At 46.9% G+C, this 26,574-nt stretch overlaps 1 protein-coding gene across 2 annotated transcripts in view; it reads right to left on the bottom strand.

Annotated features, from left to right (window-relative positions):
- Window positions 1-14,752: 14,752 nt before the first annotated feature.
- KCNB1 (potassium voltage-gated channel subfamily B member 1) overlaps window positions 14,753-26,574 on the bottom strand; it is a 102,210-nt gene continuing 90,388 nt past the window's right edge. For both annotated transcript variants that reach the window (XM_072735588.1, XM_026014752.2), the window contains exon 3: window positions 14,753-25,489. In XM_072735588.1, the coding sequence (XP_072591689.1) occupies window positions 23,480-25,489 (2,010 nt within the window). In that variant the 3' untranslated portion in view covers window positions 14,753-23,479. The remainder of the gene's footprint in view (window positions 25,490-26,574) is intronic.

Below are 26,574 nucleotides of genomic sequence, written 5' to 3'. Positions count from 1 at the left end.
ACTGCTATGTCCTCCTTCCTAAATCAGGACTCTGGGCACTCCTGGGAATCACTGTCTGTTCCCTTGTCCAGGAGTGCGAATGAGTCACTGGGCAAATATTTGAGTGACACCTGTGCATGCGAGCCTGGGGCAGCGGAGCCCGGAGAGGTACAGACTGGCCAGCAGGAGAGAGCCAGCGCGGCTTGACTTACAACCAGGCCGGGCTCCCCAGAAGCAGGCTTTCCCTGCCTCTGCCCCTACACTTGCTTTGACTGCAGGAGGCCATTTTTGCGTGTGTGGAAATCCTTTTGTGAGTTTAGTTGCTGTCTTCCCAAGCCAGATGTAAGTGCCTGAATTGCCCAATATACATTTTGGAGTCCCTCATAGGTACCATTTTTGCAGCCCCCAAAGAGCGATGCCTCTTTTACTCAACCCTCAAAGGCCATGTAAGTTAGGTGCTCTTTCCCCCCTTTTTCAGAAGAGGAAACCGAGGCTCAGGAGAGTCAAGTGGCAAGGTCTCATCAGAACAAGGTGTCCTGGTTAGGAGATGCTGGAGCTGGGACTCAGAGCCCATGCTCTTGACCAAACAGGAAAGCAGAAGCTGTGGTGGTGAGCAGCTTGGTTACAGGTGCCCAGAAGGCAGAGCCGTCTCTTGGGTTTCATAAAATGGGACATTTACCTACATCTCCCTCTGGAGAGTGTTGCTGGAGCTTGTGCAGTGTTGGGGAATCTGCTGGGGAGGGAGAGGTATCTCCATCCAGCCAATACTTAAAAAAGATCAGAAATGTGTTGAGGAGGGAGGTGGGGGAGCAAGCAGTGTGGTATTCCTGGAACCTTGCCCCACACCTAAGGAATTCAAGTAAAGGGCCTTTGGAGGATGAGTGACCAAAACTCAACTCAACCAACTTTAGCAAAAAAAGGAAAATTATTGACTTGTGCAATTAAAATATCTAGAATAGGTCGGCCTTCAGCTTTGGCTGGATCTGGGGTTTCAAAGGCTGAAGCTCTTGTATTATTTTCTTTTGGCTCTGCTCTCCTCTGTGTTGGTTTTATTCTTAGGCAGTTGTCTTGTGGTGGCAGAGATGGCTCCCGGGAGCTCTAGACTTTCTTCCTGGTTCAGCATCACCAAGAGGAAGAGCGCTTCTCCTTACCAATGGCTTTATCCTTAGCTAAAGTCCTGGGGTTGCTACTTATTTGCCTGGCTCATCTCACCTGCCCATCAGGCAGTGGGAAATGGATTGCTCTTTGACTGGGTCTGCGCCAGGGCCACATCCCTGGAGATAGGAGACGGATCAGTCCTTCCTGAATCATTTAGATCAAGAATGGGGAAAGGATGGATAGTTCCCTCAAGGGATGTGCAAGGTGCTGGTATCAGAAGCAGCAGGAATGGGATATGGGCAAATCCCAAGGCAACAGAAGCCATCCTCATGGGAAGTGGAGGGGCTACTATCTGGCTATCTGGCTTTGCCACCAACTTGCCGTGTGGCCCTTTCTCCTTCCTGAGTCTCAGTTCCCCCATCTATATAGTGATTATCTTCACAGATTAACCCAGCTCTGAACTCCTGAGGCCAAAACACTTCATTTAGCCAACGGCCCTGCATCCGAGCTTCACAGATGCAAGCCGTGGCTTAGGAATGCATGGCCTTCACAAACCCTGAGATTGAACTTGGGACAGGACACCCAGCCTCCTGTTCCTGCCCATCCTGGCAGGGTACAGCCTGTGATGGTGGGAGGGAAGGGCTCCAAGGAGGTTTCTTTGCACATCTCCAGTGTTCTCCATCTATAATTGGCTCCGAATGAAATGATCTCATCCTTGAACACTGAGGAAGAAGGGTGGTGGTGGTGGTGGAGGAACAGCTCGCTGGCAGCATCTGACATAATTTGTGACTAACCCGTTTCCCTCCGGAAAGAGAGATGATCTGCTCACTTGAAGAAGACGTAAAAGTTTGGAAAAAACATGTCTTGGTAGTCCATTGAGGAGACTCCAGCTTTTGGGGCTTCTGAGAAGCTCGAGGCATTTCTCCACTCCACCTAAACCAGGTATCTTTTGACTGTTGCTCACAAGTCAACTCGACCACCTGTCACATCAGCCACTGGTTGGGGAGGAGGTGAGCGTGGCCAGTCCATCAAGCGATTTAACTTGTATGGGTTTTTGATGGGGTTTTGTGGCCAGCTGAAACTCGTTTAAATGCCCATACATTAATTTTGAAAGATGGGCTCCTAATCAACTCTGAAAAAGCTTGTCACAGCACCATCTGTTTGGCGTTTGTCACTATTGCATTACATAAGAGGAAAGACATTTTTAAAGAATGCGGCTGCATTTAGTAATTGGATCGCCGGAGAGGAGCCAAGCTGGGGCGGATGGCACCGTGATTCAGAAATGCCACAGGCCCTTCTCCAGGGTGGGGCGGCCTCCCCAGATTCCACTTTGGTTCTGTCAGAGACCCGAGTGCAGCCCAGCTTGGGGGACAGGCCAGAGATGGCTTCTGTTCTTTTCTTTCCATTCCTCTCTTATGCTTCCCTTTCTCCCATTTGTTCTCTCTCACCTGCCAGCTCAGATCAGTTCCACCACATATTAGCAATAACCAAATGATTTCACATCCCTGAGCCCCAATTTCCTCATCTGGAAAATGAGGATGATAATATAGTGTTGCTGTGCAGTGTAAATGCATTAGTACGTCCAGGTTCACACATTGGGCTGACCTTCTTAGAGTTATGAACATCATTTTGAGGAAAAGGTCTTCTGTCCCTTCAACAGGCCAGCTCAGCTCTGCCTCAGGGCCTTTGCACATGCGGCTTTTCCTGGCATACTCTTTCCTTATATCTTGGCATGGCTGTCTTCTTATTCTGGTCCAGCTCCGATGTCACTTCCTCAGAGAGGCCTTCCCCAACCACCTTAAGTAAAGTACTGCCTGCCCTGTTTCCTCCAGTCATACACATTCATCTCTATTATTTTCTTCCCAGAACTTGTTTATCGTCTGTCTCCCAGAGGACCTGGTCTTTCTTGGTCGCTGCTGTATCCTCAGCACCTAGACTATTGCCTGGCACATGGTAGGTGCTCAATAATTATTTGTTGAATGAATGACTAAACTCATTAACCCTTCATGACCATCCTGTAAAGCAGGGGCGGGGGGTGGGGAGAAGTGTCTGCTCAGGGTCGTATTGCCAGGAAAGGATAAGAAGGGAGGTGAGGACCCAGGTGCCCTGCTTCCAAGCTTCCTGTGGCCCCCAGGTGGGAACAAGATAGATGTATGGACCTTTGGGCCCCCCCTGCCATCCAGAAGCATTCAAGCAAGGAGTAAGCCCAGGGAGCAGCCTCTGAGAGTGGTAAGAGTGAGCCAGCCAGGCAGCCAGGAGGCAAGACTGTTTACAGGAGCTGGGGCCATCTCCATGACAACTGGACAGCCTACAGCTTCCTGCTTCACTAGGGCGGAGGTGTAGCTTGGTTGGGATCCAGTGAGGACAATGGGGACAGGGACTGGCAGAGGAGGGGGGACCCAAAACACTCAGTATGTGGGAAGGAGGTCTTGTTTCTGAGAGTTACCTAAAGGCTGGAAGAGCCTGGTGATACATAAGTTTGTGTATGTGCATGTGTGTGTGTGCGCGCACGCACGTGTGTGCGTGTGTGTGTGTGTGTGTGTGTGTGTGTAGGGGAGAGTCTGGGCTGTGTGCAGCCAAGGTGCCTGGATTTGAACCCTGGCTTTGCCACTTCTGTACTATGATGTTTCGTACAAGTAAATTAGCCTTTTGGTATCTCAATCCCACCCAGTGTAAAGTGAGCATAGACAATAGTAGTGTCTTATAGGTAGTGTCTTATAGGGTACTTGGGATGATTACATGAGAGAAGAGGCGCCTGGTTGGCTGAGTCAGAAGAGTGTGTGACTCTTGATCTCGGGGTCGTGAGTCTGAGCCCCACACAGGGTGTAGAGATTACGTAAATAAAAGTTTCTTTTTAAAATGAGAGAATACTCTTAGAATGTACCTGGCAGGGATGCCTGGATGGTGCAGTGGTTGAGCTTTTGGCTCAGGTCGTGATCTGGGGGTCCTGGGATTGAATCCTGCATCAGATTCCCCACAGGGAGCCTGTTTCTCCCTCTGCCTGTGTCTCTGCCTCTCTCGGGGTCTCTCATGAACAAATAAATAAAATCTTAAAAAAAAAAAAAAAAGAATGTGCCTGGCGTTGTTATGTAGTTCTCGAAATCAACTTACATGTGACTTTAGGTGGCCTTCTTCCCATGCTGGTAGGGGATTTGGCTTCATCATTCTCAGGGATCTCCACTTTCCTGGATTTTTTCATTCATTTAGCAAATATTTATTGAGCATCTACTATGTGTCAGGCAATGTTCTAGAGGCTGGGAACACAGCAGGGAACAAAGCAGACAAAAATCTCTGCTTGAGCAGAGCTGACACTTTAGCAGGGTAGATAGACATTAAGTATGATAAAAAGGAAACATCCTAGGTCAGATGATTGTAAATATTCAGGAGAAAAATAAAGCAAGGTTGAGGGATGTGGACTGTGAAGTAGGGATTGCAATTTCAGACAGCAGTATGATGTGAGGGTATCAGAGCCTCACTGAGAAAATGGCCTTTGGGCACTAGTTGGAGGAGGCAAAAGAGGGAGCTACCTGGTTAACTGGGGCAAGGGCATCCTAGGTGTGCAGAATATAGAAAATGCAAAGGCCCTGAGGCAGGAAAGTGAGCATGTATGAGACTGTATCATGTGGTTGTACCTCTTGGCAAGTCTGCATGTGTGATGTTATGTGGCACACATTTAGTGGTAGATGGGTGGTTATGGATGGAGATGTTTGTACGTGTTTGTTCATGCACTGGACCGCTGTGTTCAGCCACAGAGGCTGTGCCTGTGTAATTCAGGGGACGCCATCCATGCAGATTGCAATGGAATGGGACATCCTAGAGGTGTGATGTGTAGTGGCCCTGTGCATGTTTATAAGTAAATATAAAAACATGTCTGTGAAAATGTCTATATGTGCCTGTGTCTGGACATTTGGATATAAGTGATATGTAAATGTGTGTATGTGAATATATCCTTATCCAAAATGCTAATATTTTATCATGGATTTTTGCTTTAATATTGATTTTTTAAAAATATGATTATCTTAATTGAGTGCAAGGCAAACCATAAGAGACACTGAACTCCAGGAAACAAACAAGGTTGCTGGAGGGATGGGGGGTGAGGGGATGAGATAATTGGGTGATGGGCATTAAGGAAGGCACTTGACGTCAGGAGCCCTGGGAGTTATATGCAACTGATGAATCACTAAATTCTACCTCTGAAATTAATAAAAAAATATGATTTATTTATCTGGTGCTCCCCTCCTCCCATTTTATGCCACAGTGAGTGCCTCACTCTCCTCACCCTGGTCCTGGCCCTCCTCTGCCCCCGGGGACGGAAAATGAATGTGAGGGAGGCCTGGCTGAGGCAAAGGAAGCCTTTCCTTCCAGTTTCTTCCAGTGTCTGTGCTCATCAGCACGTAACCAGAATCCAAACCCAGTCCCAGCACTTCTTGTTCCTTGGAGATAAGATCTGCTAAGTGCTAACTGCATGTGAGGGACTTGTATATGTTATTTAGTTTTATCCTTACAACTGTCCTCTGGTGTAGATATTTGTTCATTTGATGGAATATATTTTTATTTAGGGCCTACTATGTGCCAGGAGTACCATCTGGTATTCCTTCTGGTCCAGCATCTATTCCTTGTCTTTCCCAGTTTTTCTCTAGGGTACCTGGTCTCTCCCCAGCACGGTCCAGGTGGTCCAACCTGGGCTTTCTGTGCCCCTCCCCCATCTCAGGGTTGGGCATGTGACTCGGGTGACCCAATCAGCACAGTCTATCCATCTGGCTATAGAGATTGATTATGGGATGCGTGTATGATCCACATTGTTCCTGAGTGAATTCTGGCTCGTTTGCTGCTTTTTGGGGGAAGAAAGAGCTCTCTTCTAAGAAAGATATTTAGGTGTAAGAATGATATAACCCTGGAGCTCCTGGTGAGGATCCACCGCATGCAGAGAGGTGAAAAAACAAAACAAAACTTAGCCTTATGACATTTTTAGAGCCCCTAAATCCAGCCATACCTGAAGCCATTACCTTAAGACTTTCCAGTTCTAAAAGTTTACTTTTTTTTAAAAAAAAAGATTTTATTTATTTATTCATGAGAGACACAGAGAGAGAGGCAGAGACACAGGCAGAGGGAGAAGCAGACTCCATGCAGGGAGCCTGATGTGGGACTCGATCCTGGGACTCCAGGATCATGCCCTGAGCCAAGGCAGATGCCCAACCGCTGAGCCACCCAGGCGTTCCTAAGAGTTTACTTTTTAAAAATTCTGAATTAAGCCGATTTGAGATGGCACCTGAAATCCTGTGCTTGGCATCTTCATATATTATCTCCTTTAATTCAGAGATGAACTCTGTGGGAAAAGGGTTATGATCATAAAGAAACAACCTCAGGGAGATAAGTAGCTTGTCCAGGGTCACACAACAATTTAGTAGGCGGAGCTTGGACTTGAACCCAGGCTTTTCTGACTCCTGAGCTTTTCTTCCATTGCACATTGTCTAAGCTCCAGACAAGAGGGTCTGTGGGGGTAATAGACAAAAGGCCTGAGTCCCAAATTAGCTACCATTTCTCTGTGTGACCTCGATGAGGTCTTTCTCCAATATAAGCCTCAGTCTTGCCATCTGTAAGATGGGGAAAATAGTAGTGCCCATCCCATTAGGTTGTCATGAGGGTTAAATGTGACAACAAATGTGAGTAAAGTGCTTAGAACAGGGCTGGGCATGAAGCAGTGAACATGAGCTATTATTACTGTGGCTCTTTTTTTTTTTTTTTTTTTTTATGGAAGGAAGTGGGTCTTGGGGCTTCACCCCTTGCCCGTAGCCAACATGTTCCCTGCTTTCCGCCTGGTCACAGTCTCCCAGCAGCCCTCAGGTGGTGCCTTCACCCATCTCCAGCCAGATGCGCAGACCCGGCTCACTTAGCCGGGAAGTAGGCACTTAAGGAGTCACTTCCCCAGTTTCTCTTTTAATTTTCGTTACATAAATTTCACATTTCCTGGAATAGAGATCTTGAATGGCTGGACTCATTCGGAAATCGAGTCTGCAGAGGACCTCATTTATATTAATGGGGTCTTGAGTCTAGCTTGCAGGGAGGCCGAGACAAGGATGGATAGTAGGGCTCCCCAGGCCGAGCTGCTCCAGGTTGAGCCTTGGATAAGCAGATGCCTATAGATTTAGGCTGGGACCACTCCTATTATGTGGGAGGCTCCTGGATGCAAGGACTGTGTTATGCCTGGTTTGATCACCCCTCAGTGGCTGCCCACTGCTCAAAGGAACCCTGCTTGACAAGGTGCTGCGTGATGGGTCCCAGCTGACCTCTCCCACCTCTTGCCTACCCCTCTTCTCATACATCCCTCTCCAGTGAAGGTGGTCTCTGGAGAATATTCTTGCCTCAGGGCCTTTGCACTTGCTCCACCCTCTGCCAAAAATGTTGTTCTCCCAGCTTTTTGTATGGTTGGCTTTTTCCTGTCAATCAGATCTTGTCTCATGATCACCACCTCTGGGAGGCCTTCCCTGATTGCCCATCTAGAGTAATATTCCTCAGTCACCCTGTATCTTATAACTTGCAATCTGGGCAAGGGACAAGCTGCAGTAACAAACACACATGATTGACTATAACAAGGACTTTACAAAGATACAACACATTTAATCCACACCACAGCCCTTGGAACTAGCTGTTGCTAGTATCAGTTCATGCTGTAGGTTACACAGCCAGAAGTAGGCGAATCAGGATTTGAACCCAGGCCAACTTGCTCCCAATTTTCTGGGTTCACCAGCCCTGAAGTCACAGGAAGTTAGAGCTTACTGCCACAAGGGCTGCAATGGTGTAGGTTCAGGAGGCTGTGGGAAGCCAGGAAACCACTCCCCCTCCTGCCCATCCTGCCTTTGAAGGATCAACAAAACTTCCTAAAAGATGTAGTGCCTTAGCCATGTCTAGAATTTGTTTAGTTTTAACTTTACCTTATAGCCAAAGAATTTTTAATGTCTCTACACTGTCCACAGTTAAATTTTTAAGTAATGCATATTATTCCAGGGACAGACAGTGCTATTCATCATTTTTGGGCAGTTATGTGCTCGCAATTTTGATATTTTCCCAAATGCTACAAAGGACCAACTCCCTGAATTTAGTGAGGTAATGAAGGGCTTAAGAGTTGGGCTCCAGGGGTGCCTGGGTGGCTCAGTTGGTTAAGCGTCTGCCTTTGGCTCAGGTCATGATCTCTGGGTCCTGAAATCAAGTCCCACATCAGGCTCCCTGCTCAGTGGGGAGTCTGCTTCTCCTTCTATATCTTCCCCTGCTTGTGGGTACTCTCTCTCTCTCAGTCAAAAAAAAAAAAAAAAAAAAAAAAGAGCTTGGGCTCCAGACTTGGGTTCAAATCCCAGCTCCGCATGCCTGGGACAGGGACATCTCCAAAGTCACTGAGGTGGTTAGATCATCGATAACTAGAAGGCGCTGCTCCCACTCCACCATCTAGGCCTTGGTTCCAGGTGAGACCCAGGGGCGCTGAGCCAACCTTCTCCCCTGCTTAGCAGGTCCTTGGGAATTAGGTTAGTTTAAGAAAATAAAGCAATGTGACATTTCAACAAGAAACTAGTAAGAGTAGCTGTCTCTGGAAAGGGAACCTGGGTGGTGACCTGATGGGGTGAGAGAGAGAGATTTTCCTTGCATATCCTTTCATACCTTTCCAATTGACACCATGTGAAATTATTACCTAGTAAATAAGTAAACATTAAAAAAAACTTAAAAAGAAGGGAAAGTATTATTTTCACATATCTCTGTGGATTAAGCTTTATAGAGTATACTCATTTTCTTTATTCACCTCAACAACCTGGGAAGTAGTTATTATGCCCCTGCCTGACACCCCAGAAAACTGAGCCCTCGAGAGGGGCAGGGCCTCACCTGGGGTCACTTGGTGAATTAGTGCCAGAACTGAGACTCCAGGCCAGGCCTTCTGACCTTCGGCTAGGGCAGTCTTTACCCCACCAAGGACCTTTCTTTCCTTCCCCAGTGGAAGCCACGTTGAGGTGTAGATTGGGGAGTGCTAATACGTAATTATACATCAGTGTGTGTCATGGGATCAGGGTTCAAATCCAGAGTCTGTCACTTGCCTGTTCTGTGACCTTAGGTAAATCTCAAAACCCCTGGGGCCTTAGTTCTACAGTGGCTAGCCTGCACGATGGCCTCCCGTGATTCTCATGGCTCGTAGTCACTCCTTCAGGTCATCCCCTTCCACAGTGAATAGGGCTGACCTGTGTGGCCTAGGAGATATTGCAGAAGTGCCAGTGTGCATGACTTCCATATCTGGATAAAAAAAAAAAAAAAGACATTGTGATGGTGGAGTATTATTTAGCCTTAAAAATGAAGGGAATTCTAAAAAAAAAAAAAAAAAAAATGAAGGGAATTCTGACACGGGCAACAACGTAGATGAAACTTGAGGACGTGATGGTGAGTGAAATAAGTCAGCCACAAGAAAACAAATGCTGTATGATTCTACTTATATGAGGTCCCTAGAGTCATCAAACTCATAGAGACAGGAAGTACAATGGTGGTTTCCAGGAGCTGGGGGAAAGAGAGTGGGGATTTGTTGTCTAAAGGGTTTGGAGTTTTGCAAGGGTTTCAGTTTTGCAAGATGAAAGAGTTCTGGGGATGGATAGTGGTGATGGTTGCACAACAGTGTGAGTATAACTAATGCCACTGAACTATGCACTTAAGAATGGTTAGAAGGGTGCCTGGCTGGCTCAGTTGGAGGACCATATGGCTCATGAGCTCAGGGTCATGAGTTCCAGCCTCATGTTGGGTGTAGGGATCATTTAAAAATAAAATCTTTCCAAAAATAAAAAATAAAAATAAAAATAAAAATAAAATCTTTCCAAAAAATGTCTGGGGAGGGTAAAATTTATTTGATGTGTATTTTGTCACAATAACATAAGTGTGGAGAAACATTGTAGCTTCTGTCTTTCTGTTGGATCATTCACTCTGGGGAAGCCCTCAGTGGTATGTGAGGACACTCAAGGAACCCTATGGACAAATTCAGGCAGTGAATTGCTGAGGCTTCCTGCCAACAGCTCTGCATCAACTTGCCAACCATGTGAGGGCGCCATCTTGGAAGTTGGCCCTCCAGCCCAGTCAAGCCTTCAGATGATGGTTGTCCTGGCTGACATCTTCACTGCAACCTCATCAGAGAGTCTGTTCCAGGGCCATACAGCTAAGCCACTCCCAAATTCCTGAGCCACAGAAACTGTGTGAGATAATAAATATTATGGTTGTTTTAAGCCACTGAGCATTGGGATAATTTGTTACTTAGCAGAAGATAACCGACATATTTCCTCATCTATAAAATAGGGATGATGATCATTTCACAGAGTTGTTGGTGATGATAATTTTATGATGATACCCATAATGATAATTTCATAGGTTGTATTTTATAGGGTTGTTGCTAAGAATTAATTAGCAAATCACGTAAAGGGATGGGAAGAGTGCCTGACGTGCTGTAAATGCTCAGTAAGGGTTAAGTAGTATGACTTCATGTTCTCTGTGATTTCTGGCATTGGTAGGAGCTCAGCTAGACAATAGACTTCCATTAAGGAATGGATGTAGGCTGCAGGTTGCAGTAGCAATAAAACTTACAGTAATAGTAACAGCTACCATTATTGAGTGCTCACTGTATGCCGAGCTTTGGGCCAAGCAATTTATGTCTTTTCCTTGAAGCCCTTGCAGCTCCTTGAAGTGGCGGCTATAATTTTCTCATTTTACAGACCTGAAAACCTAGGCCCAGAGATGGAAAAGGACTGGCCCTAGGTCACACAGCAACGAAGTGCTGTTGCTAGAATTTGAACTCAGATACTTCAGATCCAAGTTTTCTCTTCAGCACCACAAGACTGAGCTGCAGCTTGATGTACCCCCCACCCCAAGCCCATTTTTCTCCTTTGGCCAGTTCCTGCTTATTAGCATGGGGGCGGGGAAATTGCCAACACATCTGACAAATAATTTCTTCCTTCATCGCACTTCTGCGAGTGTCAGACTCCCTTCTGCTCGGGAGACCAGAGAGTAGCTTCCCTTAGAAAATTTTCTTTTTCTAATTGCCATGTCTTCTCCCAAACTCTCTCCTTCCATATCCAGGACTGGGAATAAGAAGAACACACACATCCAGAAAAGCACGAAACTACCTGCCCAGCCTTCCTCTCCTGTGGTGTCTCCTCTGGGACAGTTTATTTAGCCCTGAACCTTTGCAGCCTGGCACCTCCAGACATGCCGCCAGCTGGCTCCTCACAAAAGCTCGCCTAATATTTGCTATGGGGACATGTGGCCATCAGGAGGGGCATGTCCCCAGACAGGCGATGAGCTCAGGACATGGGCATCGCCACACCTGCTCCTCTCCCCGAGGAGGGTGGAGGAAACAATTGTGTAACCCCTGACAACACAGCCTTTTTCGGAGCCCGTGTGTGTACTTGTGTGTGGGCAGGAGGGCAGATGGGGTCTGGAGGGAGGGACAAGGATGTTTGCACCTGCAATGTGGTAGTGGCTGTGCTGGGCCTGCTTTCTCCCATGTCATTGCTGCTCAGCTATTTCTGAATTGGAGGAAGAAGTACATTTTGCATCATGACCTGTAACACATACAATTGAAATGGAAATTTCATGAATCTGGACTCACATTGTGAGCAATGCATTCTATTCTATTCCAGTCAAATTGTTCTTTCATTTAAAAAAGTACTAGTCATGACCCATGAAATAAATTCCAAAGTCCCCTTGAATACAGGTTCCTGATCTGGGTCTGTGAACTTGCATGAGACAAAACTCTGTATCTTTATTTGCACTGACCTCCAGCTGACATGTAACATTTCCTTCGGTTACAAACACAGGCAACAAATCATGGTAGTATTAGCAGTTCTTGTGACATTCTCACTAATACAGATCATAGATTATTTTGTATTCCTCAAAAACAGCACTTATGCCCTTCCCTTCCTCAGTGTTTTGGTAATTACTAGACCCACTGCGAGATCTTGTTATTTATTAATAGAAGCACATGTATTACTACATCACATAAAACATTTTGATAATTGCATTTCAGTAGAATAGGTTTCTTTTGTAAACCTATGCATTTTATTTCATGCACTAAAATTATTTTTCTGAGAAGGTGTCCATGGGGTTCATTGGACTGCCTGGGGGGTCCAGGGCACACAAAGTTTAAGAACCCCTGCATCATGAGTGGGTCCCAGTTTATGAAATGCTGTCTCAAGCTGTAAACTTCAGGGAGCGGTGCCCTAGGGTCTCTAATCCGCGTGTGTGCCCTGAGCCAGCACCGAAACCACGTTGATGGCCGTTTGTGTAAACTTACCTGTGCCCACCTCTATACAAGGTGCTTTATATAGATCATTCAATTTAATATTGACATCAGCCTTGTGAGGTGGTTGCTATTTTGTACCTCATCTGTCTCTCTTTACCCAATTTCATTTTTCTTCTTCACACCACTGTGTCAGACATTTTAATCTGCTAATTGGCAGCGTTCCTCTCTAGGATGTGTTACTCTTTTCACATTTCTTGCAAGACAGGTCATCCAGTAACAAATTCCTTCAATTTTTGCCTGCCTTTCCCAAGGTAGTTTTGAAGGGTATAGAATTCTAGGTTGGTGGGCTTTTTTTTTTTTTCTCTCAACATTAGAAATCTTTCATTCCACTCCCTTCCTGCTTGCATGGTTTCTGAGAAGTCGTATGTAATTCTTATCCTTGGTTCTTATAGGTGAGGTGTTTTTTTCCTGTGGATTCTTTCAGGATTTTTTTCTTATCTTTTTCTCTAGTTTGAAAACGACATGCCTAGTGTAGTTATTTTGGGGAAATTTATGCTTTGTGGTGCTTCCTGGATCTGTGGTTTGGTCTGACATTAAGTTTTGGAAATGCTCAGTCATTATCATTTCAAGTGTTTCTTCTGTTCCTTTCCTTCTTCTCTTTCCAGTATTCCAGTTATGCAAATGTCACACCTTTTGTACTTGTCCCACAGTTCTTGGATCTTCTGTAGCTTTCAGTCTTTATTCTCTTTACTTTTTAGTTTTTGAATTTATGCTCTACTGGAGGGGGGTAAACAATAAAATATAGTGTGTCAGAGATGGTGTTATAGAGAACAATAAAGCAGAAGGGGACAGATTTTGAGAGGTGTGTGTGTGGGGGCGGGTAGGTTGCCATTATAACTAGGATTGTCAGATAAAGGGGATGCTGAGAAGGTGACACCTGAAGGTACTGAAGGGATGTGTCATGTGGCTAGCCTGGAAAAGATGTTTTAGGTATAGGGGACAGCCAGTGCAAAGACTCTGGGATGGAAGTGTGTTTGGTATATTGGAGAATTGAATGGTGGTCAATGTGTCTGAAGGGGAGTGAGGGAAGGGAAGAGTAAAAAGACGGGATCTAAGAGGACTGAGGGATTGGGGAGGGGGGCTGGGAAGGAGCAGCATCATGAGGTGACTCCACATTGCGCATGTTTGAGGCACAGTGAGGAGGCCAGTGACAATGGCACCTCGCACCCTCAGGGGAGAGCTGTGTGTGTGTGTGGGTGAAATCAAAGGGACAGGTGGGGCCAGGGGATATATGGCCTTGCAGACAGCACCAAGGATTTTGGATTTTATTCAAAATGTAATGAGAAGGCTTTGGAACTTTTTGACAATGAAGTGACATGATCAGGCTGACAGTTTGACAGGATCCCTCTGGCCACTGTGCTGAGAAGAGCTTGAAAGAGATGAAGGGTGGAAGCAGAGAACCTGGTCTGGAGGCTGTTGCCATCATTAGGCAGTAGATGGTGATGGTGTGGCCCAGAGCTGCAGCAGCGCAGGGGACGGGAAGCACAGATCCCAGATCTATTTTGGAGGCAGAGCCCACAGGAACCGCTGACAGGCCATTCATTTCAGCACTGTTTGTTATTACAAAAGTTTGGAAGCAATGTTCATGCTCAGCTGTAGGAGACTAGCAATTACTGTGTACAATAGAACACAACAGAGGCTCCCAAGAGAATGAGGGAGCTCTCCATGCATTAATACAGACATGCAGAATGATTTTCGAGATATATTAAATGACAAAAGCAATATGCAGAGCAGTGTTTATGGTATATTACTATTTGTGTGGGTAAAATAAAAAAAAAAAAACAAAGCAAAACACATAGAAAGACACACACATGGTCCTTGGATATTCTGTTCTGGGTTTTTTTTTGTTTTGTTTTGTTTTGTTTTCCAGTCCTTATTCTCTTTGCTTTCCAGTTCTTGAATTTATGTTCTCTTGGAGGGAGGAATTTACGCTCTGTTTGAAGGGAAGTAAACATTAAACAAAATATATAAATAAAATATAGTGTGTTGGGGTGATGTTACGGAGAACAGTAAAGCAGAGAAGGGGGATGGATCGTCAAAGTCATGTGTGTGACTCCCATAGGCACCGTGAGACGTTTTGATGAGAGAGAGGTGGTGGGGCCAAGAGTGTCCAGGCCCAGTTGACACGAGAGCCAAATAACCAGAATTTGAACTTTGGTCCGTGAATGCAGCATGGGGTGTGTTACCATTGCTTGCATATTGGGGTGACAAGCCAGTTACATTTTCATACCCTCTCTCTTTCAGGTGGAGAAATGCGGCCAGTGCTGCCCCTATAGGTCCCCAGGGATTTAGTCTTCCCCGCAGATCTTCACATCCCCATCTCCCTGAGCCCTCCAGAAAATAATACAAACTCCACCAAGCTTGTTTTCTCCATACCTTTTTATTGAACTGTGCATACTTCATTAAAGGACCATTTGCTTAGAAATTCTTAAACGTTTGGACATATTTTACAAGACAGGACAGCAGCTGGAGGTCACAATTTCATCTCATCACATGCATAAAAAGACACCGTTTTTTTTGTTGTTTGGTTTATGTGTGTGTGTGTTTGTGTGTGTGTATGTGCACGCACATGCACATACACACACACAATGCTCATTTTCACCTTTACAGGAAGGACTAGAGACATCAACTGACCAGAGATGAACAGGACCCACAAATGCGACCCCGAGAAAAGAATGGCTAAGGACATTGGTCTTTTATGGCTAATGTGATAGGCTTGGCCCCCATTATGGGTGGGGTGATCAGAATGGCTTTGCTGGCAGGAAAGCCTCAACATCACACCATGGTTCCTGGGAGAGACAGAGGGTCTTAGCTAATGGAATTGGGGCACACACGACCTTAGGGGGGCACTGGGGCTTGGAAAATAGGGGAAAACCCATTGGCTCTCAAAGTCGGAGGGCGGGTTGGCCCTCTTTTCCAGCTGGACTTCCATGGCTCAGGGAATGCAATCCAGTTTCCAGATGTCAGCTCCCAAATTCCTGCCCCCAGAAAATCCCTTCTTTGTGAGCTAAACTAGAACACGAGGCTGAGAATGCAGGATAGGAAAGTAGGAAGGAGCCTGGGGCTGCCCTGTGGGGCCCCTGGAAGCGTAGCTCTAAGAAGACTGTGGCCCTTAGGGCAGACGAATGTCAAATTTGGACATTCACTTGCCCCCAGCTGAGTCAAGGGGCAAATGGCATTGGTGGGGCTTACAGGCTTTAATTGGTGGGGTTTACAGGGGGGCGGGCATCTCCTTCTTTCCCAGTTAGCAATATCGTCAAGCCAGGCAAGAACCAATGAATTCCTGTATTTACTCACTCAGAAGCCAATCGTTTACACATTCACTCACTCAAAAGAGTACTGGTTGGGTGCCCACTATGTGCCGCAGGCCTACACTGGGGGACAATCCTGAGTTCCTGGCACAGAAAATGACGTTGCCAGCCCTTGGCCTGGGACTGAAGCCAGGGTAGGTCTGGAGAGCAAACAGGTCAGCTGCCCCCAGCCCAGCAGCTGCTGACCTTCTTCTTTCCTGTCCATTAGGCACATGGAGCTTCGATGTCAGGCCTATCGGAGAGAGCCCAAAACCCTAGTGAAGATCAGGGGGCCATAAGCCAAAGCTGTGGAGAAGTCTGAATCTCTTAGGCATCTTCTCATGTGCTTCCTTCTGTGTTTTCCAAACCTGGATTAGCTCAGGGAGGCAAGAAGTGTGGGATGGTCTGTGTAGGACCCTTGAGAGCATCTTGAGACAGAATTGGGAGTCTCCTTCGTTTTCCAGAATTGTCATGCCATTGTAGCCACCAATGTGACATATTTCTGCAGGACAGAGCCTCAAAGGGGGATCTTGGTAACTGGGTTTTTGTTTCATTTTGTTTTGGGAGAGAGTATCTGCTCAGTCAGTTCATGCCACCCTATTGTCTTGCCTCACTTCATGATAAAACCACCTACAACAGCCTGGACTTGGGGTCACCCTGAGGACAAAGCCTCACCTCCTCCAAGCCCACAATACACAATTAGGGGGAGGGAAGCCTCGCCTCTTCCAAACCACCTCTTGTATAAAATACTCTCCTTGGAGAATGCAGTATCCAGATTCACTCGGGAAGGGGCTACAGATGTGGGAGACTGGCAGCTGAAGCCTTGTTTTGCTGCAAAATTGGATTACAGCTGCCTCTCTCTTTTGGTCCTTCTGGACTTGCTTCATTGGGTGGGGAATTTCAAATGTCTTGAATGGGATTTTGTTTTATTTGCCAGAAAAAAAAAAAAAAAAGCCCTTTTGGAGTGGTGCCATTTGCTATTGCCTGGGCAGTTAGACGGCTGGCTAGTGGATAAAAGATAATTGCATCTCTTGTACAAAAAGCCTCAGGTCTATGAGGCCACAGGGTCTGGGCAGAAGAGCTGAAGCACCATGAGATGGCCAGCCAGAGATGGGACGATTTCTTGGCTGGTCTGGGAAGGTAGCATTAAGCCTTATCCTACCCAGTGTGGTTGGTTCCTGTTAGGGCACTGGGGATGGGTTAGATGAATGACTGGCAGGGTCATTAAAATTGCCCAAGATAGGAAGCAGCAGGGAAGCAGGGTATCCTGCTGCCACTTCCTTCCCTGGCACCCTTGCAGAGAACTCCAGATCCTAGAATTTGAGTTTCTGCTAACTGTACTCCCTCCTTTTGCCTGATGCCTTGAGCCTGCACCCAGATGTCCAAATCACATACAGACCTCCCTGGGGGAGGGGGATGGATTTCCCTGGTTGTTCAGTCCAGTTGACATGCAATGTGAGGGCCCTCTGCAACATCCATTTTGTGCATCATCTAGCTTCTTTTTAAGCAGCTCATGCCCCAACACAGCACCGACTTCCATGGTGAGGCAGCCCTGCCCATGAGAAGCACCTCCTTAATCCCAGCTGAAGTTGACCACTTCGTTCTCTCACACAACAGTGGCTTTTGGATACTCGCTCGCTCGCAGCCCTCCTCCAGGCAGATGGTTTCTTCTTTGGGAGAACTGCCCCCCTCCCCCCCACCCTTATCCTGGCCAGCCCTTGGATCTTTTCAGGATCTTTGCAGAGAGGAATGAACGTCACAATTGTGAGGGGAAAAAGATGAGGGACCACTGGATTCACCAGAGCCTCTTCCGAATCCACTTCTTCAGGTTGGTATTTGGGGATGTTCAGGAGAAATTCCAGGTTAAGAAAACCAGGGGCAGTAGATAGAAACCCAAACTTCCCAATCTCTCTCTAGATGAAAACAGCCACAGGATAGAGTATTTGCTTATCTGGGCATCAAACCTAGTGAACTACTGAGAGACAATTTTATTTTCTTCCTGTGCAAAAGTTTTAAAAAATCTAGTCTATTTTATTGGGCTCTGGTTCAAACCAGATTACCAGGAATTTTGGAGGTGGGAAAGCTCTACATTTGTCCTTGGATTCGTTTCCTCTTGGAGTTTATCCAAGGGGATGGTTCATTGCCATGGGGGCCTGGATTCAGCTCAGAACTCTGATCTGGGCAGAGGCCAGAGTCCTGAAGCTGATAGTGAGGCAGATGGGGGTATGAACACCTAAATAAATGCAAGTTGGAGATCATCTGGCCTTTCTTCATCTTCCTGCATGAGTTGAAGAGTGGAGAATTGCTTTCTGCTGAAGATCCTGCTTCATGAGATGTCCTCTGCCCCCCTGAGGCTGGAAGCTGCCTGGTGGAATTAAGACAGTACAGAAACTCCTCAGGGCCCAGATAGGTAGAAGCTGGAAAGACACCACTGCCCTTGCCACGAGTCTCTGGTGCTATGGAGGCAGGCAGCTGGGAGGGAAGGGGAGATGAGACGGTAGATTCTGGGGGACATGTCTTCTCAGGGTTTGGCTGCAAGCTTGTCTATTATTTTTTTATTTGCCTTTTTTTTTTTTTTTTTTTGTGAGGATGTTGGAAATGGATTAAAATAAGGAACTGATAAGAGGTTGATGAGATCTGAGGCCCAGCAAGTTCTCTGAGGTTTGTAAGAACCTGAAAATGCTCTGGCCTTCGGATCCAATTGATGTTACAGGGGAGTGGGGGACTGGAGATGGCAACAGGCCAGCCAAGAGGGGCTTGGGTGTGTTCTGGACCTCAGGGGGAAGTTTGCTTGCATGAGATTTTCAGTCCCAAGATCTCTGGGGATGAGAAAATTCAGTCTCTTCAAAATGCCAGCTGGGTGGGGGAGAAGGAGCTGAACCAGCCCACATTCCATCCTGATTTTGAGGGCCATCGGTAGCCCTGCTTCCCCTGGTCTCACTCCTGCATCTGTGCCCTGGATTCTTAAGAACAATAAATAGGAGAAACACACAGACAGAATGAGGATAGTAACAGTGTCCACAGACTCGAGGCCAAGTGTCAGGAAATGCCTGCATGAGGAAGTCAGAATCCAATGTCTTCCCCATCCTCAGAAAGTCAGAATCAAAAGGAAGAAAGCCCAAGGGGTGATGGGAGGAAATGAGAAAGACCAGAAAATATCAGCTATGAGAATGACCAACCATAAAACTCCTAAAATGTTATTCTATATTACAAAAGAAGCCATGAGACTTAATATCCCTATTACAAATTTGCTAAAAACACACATATGCCTACATACTTTTTATCCCAACAGATAAAAAATAGACTACTCTGAGACACATGGATATCCTACAATACAGCCCTGCATCAGATACTTCTAGAGCCAGAAACATGGCAACAGAAAATGCAGAGGTAACTGTTATTTTGGGGGCGGAGCCAGGCTGGTTTGGGTCCCCCTGGCTGAGGGAAAGCATTTGCATGCTGTCATATAAGCCGGGAGAAACCAGAAACAGGAAACTGAGCTCAGGGCTGCAGGGGACCCAGAGGTGACCCCTTCTTCCTCTCCTCACTGGAAAAGCCCTTTCCCAAAGGATCATGCCCTGGAGGCATGTCACTTCAATCTCATTGGATGGATTCAAAGTTACCTAAATGGAGGCTGAAGCCTGGGGTTGTGTTACTTGAGACTAGCTGGCAGAGAAATAAGGAAAGGGGGGCATGGAGGGGAGAGAAGAGAGGAAGGGGGAGAAAGAAGGAGACCTGGCTCTAGTGACCCTTGTCCATGGTGAAGTTTAAATTTCAAACCCTTGTCCGTGGACGAGACACTCCAGCCGTGACTTGGAACAAGACAGGTATGTTACAAACATCAATACATCACAGTTGTACAGAAGAGAATACTGTTGGTGGTGGTGTTTTCTCCTCAGAAAAGTGGGTCTTATTAGGAGAAAGGGCAGGGGTGAAGCTACAGTCACCAAGACGCGGTGGAGGAGAGCTGGGAGTCAGTTTGGCAAAGTTTGTCGTCACCAGCGCTACTCGGGGGCAAGCCGGGTGAGGTGAAAGGAATGGCCTCCTCAGGATTTTGCTGTTCCCCCCTCTTCTGTCTTCTTCCTTCTTGATCCCCAGTGCTTTTAGAGAAAGGGACTTCACGGAGACAATGTGTTCTATCCTCTTTTCTTCTTTCCCCATGAAGTGTGCTTAAGATAAAATTCCTAGAGAAGGCACTGAGAAATCTACTGCACCAAAGTCCTGTTGTTTGTCTTTACCCAAAGATAAAAAAGTGAAAACAAGCCGACTCCTCCAGAGCTCGCCCACCTCTCTCTCCGTGGGTCGCAGGCTCCCCCGTGTGTGATCGGGGACACACAGAGACCTGGTCCCTAGCCCTTACTGCTAATGGTGGAAGTTGGAAGCCAAGGTCCGCTGGGTTCTTGACCAGGGTTTCACCGAATTCGCCAAAGGGACCAGGCATTCACCAGCTCCAGCCCCTAGTTTGGTTTCTTTGGGTTGACTTGTTTTTATTTTTGTTTTTTCCCATTTTTGTTGGTTCAGGAATGGGTAGGACATGGATCACTGAGTTAAAGTGCTTATTTGCCTGCAGACCATGCTCTTTCCTCTCCTCCATGAGGACCTGTCTGTCTTGGTCAGCTTCTCCGTGGAGACTCTTAGGTAGATTTCCCAGTGCATGTACACAGGTACAGGTAAGGTGTACAACATTTTAAAAATCGGGGTACGTTCCTTTTTTGGCAGGTGGGGCCTGGGAAAACTTACAATACTCTATTTTGAGTTGGGCGCAGGATAAAAGCTATATTCCCACAATACATACACCAAGTAAAAGAAAAAAACCAAAACAAAATGCAATACTTTCTAAGCATAGTATATGCTGAGTTTCAATTATTCTGTTTCTATAAGAACTCTATAGGACTCTGGCTAGTAAGCCTGAAAAGGTAGGTTCTTAATGATACTTCTGAATTCGTCCTTCAAAAGTGACTCAATAAAATGCTACTTTAAGGTCAGACAAACTACACGGGAAACAGAGGGCCAGGTCCTGTGTGACCACACAAGGCAGAAAGGGCCTTTGGTTACAAGGAGAGTTGCACCAATTGGTTATTAGTTTAAAAAAAAAAAAAAGAAAGAAAGAAAGAAAGAAAGAAAGAAAGAAAGAAAGAAAGAAAGAAAGAAAAACCATATCCAATCTGTACACTTCTCATCTGCTTCAACCAACAAATGAAATGCCTTGATTTGAAGAAGGGGTGGTAAGTTCCTTCTCGCTATATATATGGCTATATTTAAACATGTTCACTTTCCTGATATGTAAAATAGACTCTATTATTATTGTTATTAATTTTTTACAGATAGCATCAGCTCTAAAAATATCTGAATCGGAAATCACAACTATTTACTTTTATCAAAAAGCATTTGTTTGTTTTCCCTGAATTTTCACGTTTGTGCTGACGGCCGACGGAAATGGTGATAAAAACAAGGAAGAGACAGGTGAGCTGACATGGCCTGGGGAGGACTGTCCGGCGGCCGCTCCTCTGGAGGCCCCCAGCCCGCACCGTGTGCCCCGCAAAGCACTCGGGCCCGCTGCTGCTTCCTCTCTCTGGCATGCCCCCAGCACGGGATGACCTCCCACTTTCCCTGCCCCTTTGCGGGTGCTGCTGGGGTGCTCTGAAGAAACCTCGGAGCGTCAAGATACTTCGGCCTCGTTTTGTGCAGTAACACACACACTCGGAGGGATCCGCGGTCCTTGGAGACGCTGAGAAGCAGTATGGACCAGGTACGTATTCAGTAGAGAACACTGTGTTTTTAAGGGAGGTGGAATGACTCCATGTCATCATACCTGTGACAGGTGGTCCAACCTCATGCCACTGTACAGAGGGCACGCAGAAGGACTCTGTGATATCTGTGTACTGACAGATGGATCGTGCCATCATACTAACAGGCAGACCAGTAACATATTGTATGAAGGACGGGCGAACCACTCCATGTTTGTTCCATCAGGAAGACGCATGTCTGTCACTGGATTGTGGATTGGCAGATCTACGCTACTGGACTTGGGACATCATCCATCAATGTTGTATTAAGAGAACGACATCGGTCCATTGTACTAAAGACAGGCAGATCAACGACAGGTCATCTTTACTGACAGATGGGCCAACAACATGGCATCATGCTGATCAGTGGCTCAACCCAATGTTTCTGAACTGAGGAATGGCCAACACTTCCATCCTGGACCCGACTCAGGCAGGCCAACGCCAGGTCATCAAACTAGGACAGGAAGACCAACACCAAGAAATACACCAGAACCATTCACAATGCACACGAATACTTATTGCTTTTGTCTGTACTGGCTGCATTGATGGCTGCAGAAAGGAGGGCTGAGTTTCCGTACAGACAGTGACACTGAAAACACACCAACAGCTGGTTGACAAGAAAGAGAACAGAGTAAACACCCAATGCCCACCGTCTACTGTACTCTTCTGAGATGTGCATGTTTCTGGTACACGTGACTCTGTGAGAGGCCCCACACAAGGGCTCAAGTACCCTTCCTCGCAAAGGGGGCTAATGGGAAGCTTCAGAGGGGCAGGGAAGGAGCCCACAGACTTTGACATGGCAGACGGCAATACCAGCACAAAATCCCCCACCGTGGCCGGACACAGGCATGGAGCAACCACCCAACTACAGTCCCAAAAAGTGGCCCACGGGAAATAGTGCTTGTTTTAAAGTGCAAGATGTTGACACTGTCCCTGGTAGAACCTATTTTTGAAAAACATAAAGTGCTTTTTATTTTAACTTTTTTTTAAAACTTGAATACCACAGGAAACAAAAAAGAATTTCTATTATAGTAGATGCTTTCCCTGCTGCAGCAGGAAGTATTCAAAAGTCTGAATTGGGCATTTCAATTGGGGATTCTTTTTTTTCCTTTCATTTTTTGCAGGTAAAAAAAAAAAAATCAGATTTTATTCTGTTCTTCGGTAACATACAGTCTCTTTGAATAAGCTATTTCTTTTGCATATTTGACACTTGCATATCTTTTGAGTCTACACTAGTGATGTACAGAAAGTGTTTTCCTTATACAACCCTAAAGCAATGCTCACAGTTCCTACTGTTGGCTGAGTGCCTGCCGTCTGAACCCTTCCCAGATTGCCAGGGGGCGATTAGAATCAAGTACAAGTGGTGCAACTCACCCTGATGATATTTCAAAATAAAATCTCAGGTACTACGGAACACTGAAGTCAATGAAGACATTTGAGTAAGGGTTTTGCGCTGGGATCGTGGCTTATGGCGCAGAAATTTCCCCATGACATGAGTATCTTCTGTAGCCTTCTAACAGTGGGATCCATCCAGGAGGTGATGGACAGGAGTTCCTAGAGGTGGCCAGGTAACACCCAAAACGAAATTGGTCAACCCAGCCACTTATTGTTCCAGAATCCTTCTCCAGCTGAAGCCAGGAGGGATGGTGATGCTGCCCCCACCTCCAACCCCGAGGCTGTGATGGAGAGCCATGACAGACAAGTGGGGAGTGTGTGGCCTTGGTTAGGTCCAGCATGTGGTAGTGGTGGCTGTGAGTTCTGCCCATGTTATCTTCCAAAGAGGGCAGTGGACTTGTTACAAGGAGACACCATATCCTGTGGCTTGGCCAACTTCATTCTGTCGTACCTGTCATGGCTCTCAAGGCCCTTGGAGAGCCTCCTCTGGAGTTTCACTTCTGTCTGGGGGGCTTTGCAGAGCCTTTCTGAGTTCGTGTGGAAAAGCTCTGTGGCAGGTAAGCTGAACAGCACGCCTCTCAGGTCTTGCGACAAGTCTCTGTTGCAGCTGGGGTAGCTCAGATGCTCTGATCCCGTGTGCTTCCATGGGCTCCTCCTCCCGGCAACACGCGGACGTCAGGGGAGATGTGGTTCTCGAGTTTGCACTTTTCCTGACCACTGGGGCCTTTTCCAGTCAATGCTTCTGTAGAGTAAATACAGTTCTGCCTCAAGAACTTAGGGGAGGTGGGTAAGGGGGAGCTTTCAAAGTGGTTCTTCTCTGATCTTGTCCCCACGCTGAACTTGGGACTGGTGCTCACATGGACGCCCTTGGGAGGGCTGGAATCTACACTGTAGAGCACCTGCCCCTCATCATCTGTGTCCGCATCAATGTACTGGTGGACACCTGCTTCGAAGTTGAATGCTATTGCTGTGTGTTTCTCAGGTGATCGGGGGGGCGTCCTAGCACTTGCTGTGGTGTAGATGGAGGACTCTGGACTCAGTACAGGCCTGTCCAAGAGTGTGGCACACTCCAGTCCAGCGACAGCAGCTGCAGCGCCCCCCCGGTTCCTAAGAGGGTCATGGTACATCCCCAGAACGGGGACTAGTGGACTAGGATCACCCTCCATGAAGTTGACTTTAAGTGCTCGGAGCTTCAGGGGGTTGTTGGTCTTCAGAGAACTCTTGGGGCTCTCAATGAAGAAGGTAGAGCGATGGCTGGCATCAGGGGTGGGGTTGGCCTCTACAAATCTACCGCCACTGGCACCCAGAGCTCCCCGCCAGCCCATTTCTGGGGCTATGCTGCCCCCAGTCTTGCTGGGAAGTGATGCCAAAGGGCTGTGGGAGAATCTGGTGGCTTCAGGGAAGTCTGTGGCACAACTAATGAAGCTATCAATGCTCGACATGCTTCGCATATCGATGACCCCTTCTGTACGTGTGGGCAGAGGGGCTACAGGGCTGGGGATGCTCTCCATTTCAAGTTCTTCCTTTGGTTTGCTCTGTGTTGTTGACTCCTTGGTATTGAGGATGGGTTGAGATTGGGTCTTGGCCATCTTATTGTACATGTCTTCCAACTGCTGGACGTTCAGGTGCTGAGGACTAGAAGAGGATCTGGCCTTCTCAGGGGACCCCTGCTCCTTGGTTTCAAAGGACTTACTTGAGCTAGTTTCAGATAGTGTCCTCTTTGTCCATTTCCATTTGTTGGGAGACAAGTGATTATCTTGCACTTTGTCCTTCTTACCCATATTTTCTCCATTTTTCTCAACCACAATGTCCATCATTTCGATGCTCCGGGCAAAAGCATCTTTCATGTTCATGGATACAATGCTGCCATTCCTCTTGGCTCTCTCCAGAGCCTCTCTCCGCTTGATTGCTTTCTCCTGCCTCTTCTGCTCCTTGTAGAACTCAGAGAAGTTATTGACAATGATGGGGATGGGAAGAGCAATCACCAGGACCCCTGCAATGCAGCAGAGCCCCCCGACAATCTTCCCCAGGAGAGTCTTGGGGTAGATGTCTCCATACCCAACTGTTGTCATGGTGATGGTGGCCCACCAGAAAGAGGCTGGGATGCTTTTGAACTTGGTGTCATCCTCATCCTTCTCAGCAAAGAAAACAAGGCTGGAGAAAATCATGATGCCCATGGCGAGGAAGAGGATGAGCAAGCCCAACTCATTGTAGCTCCTCCGCAGGGTGAAGCCCAAGGACTGGAGGCCAGTGGAGTGGCGCGCGAGCTTAAGGATGCGGAGGATACGCATGATGCGGAAGATCTGGACCACGCGGCGGACGTTCTGGAACTGCAGCACACTCTTGTTGGATTCGGTGAGGAAGATGGTGACATAGTATGGCAAGATGGCCAACAAGTCAATGGCATTGAGTGGGCCCTTGAAGAACTTCCACTTCTTGGGTGAGGAGAGGAACCGCAGCAGATACTCCATGGTGAACCATGCAATGCACACGGCCTCCACATGGGCCAGCTGGGGGTTGTCTGTGGTCTGGCCAAACTCGTCAAGGCTCTGCAGCTCTGGCAGCGTGTTGAGTGACAGGGCAATGGTGGAGAGGACGATGAACATGATGGAAATTATGGCAAGGATCTGCAAGGAGAAGAGAGTGGGATTTAGTTACCAACCTCCAATAGGCTGGTCATCCTAACACCCTGAGTCTACAGGATGCTCCTCAACATTCAAGAGTATTTTCACATCTCACTAGTCACTTGATGCCTGGATGTTTGAGCTAAAAAGGTCATTTATTCAAATCCATTTACTGTACGGACGTACAAACTGAAGCCCAGACACTGCAATGATTTAAGGCTAATACTTCCAGGCCGGGGGTTGGCAGTAAGGACACAGGAGATCTGAAAGACGGTGTAGGGGTGGCAATTTAGAGCTTGGGGTCTGGTGTCAGGTTGTTCTGGGTTTGAATCCCAGCTCTGCTGCTTGCTTACCTTGAGCCAGTTGTTCACTCTAAGCCTCATTTTATCTTCATCTGCAAAATGGGATGGTAAATAACAGTGTCTACCTCAGAGGGCTGCTGCAAGGAGTAAATGCATTAACATGGGCAAAGTGTTTAGGACAGCTTCCAGCAGCACACAGAGAGCATCTGATATATGCCGTCCATCCTTGTAGGGGGTGGTCTCTCAGTCTACAGCACCCCATCAGCCTAGTCCACCCAGCCTCCAAGTGGTCCAGCTCTTCTTTGCTTCCTGCCCTGTCCCGAAATGGCCTGCTATGTCCCATGGGACAATACCCTTGCTGCTCGGGTGGGCATGAGAGGCTCCGTTCTCTGCAATGAATCCCCACTCACCACACGGGGTTGTCAAGCCTACATTTTTACTTTGATCCCTCTCTTTGGGCCTCTTCTGCCTCAGGTTCCCAAATATCACGCTTCTCTGGCTACATGGTTTGTTGGTCAATCCTGCATGGCTGTGTCTCTTCTTTGTTCAGTGAACTCCAATCTATCTTTTAAAACCCGGCCCATGTGGACCCTCCCTGAGGTAGAGGTCAGTGATTCATCGACCTTATACCCAGTGCTCAGTAATCACTTTACAAAAAGAAATATCCGATACATACAAAAGTATATCAGATTTATATATATTTATAAACCATAATCAAGTGAATGCCTGTGAACCCATGACCTGGGTGAAGAAACGGTATGTGACAATAATGCTGACATTGTCTGT

The sequence above is a fragment of the Vulpes vulpes genome, chromosome 14, assembly GCF_048418805.1.
Source record: "Vulpes vulpes isolate BD-2025 chromosome 14, VulVul3, whole genome shotgun sequence".
NCBI classification, from domain to species: Eukaryota; Metazoa; Chordata; class Mammalia; order Carnivora; family Canidae; genus Vulpes; species Vulpes vulpes.
This window is presented reverse-complemented; position numbering and strand designations above follow the sequence as displayed.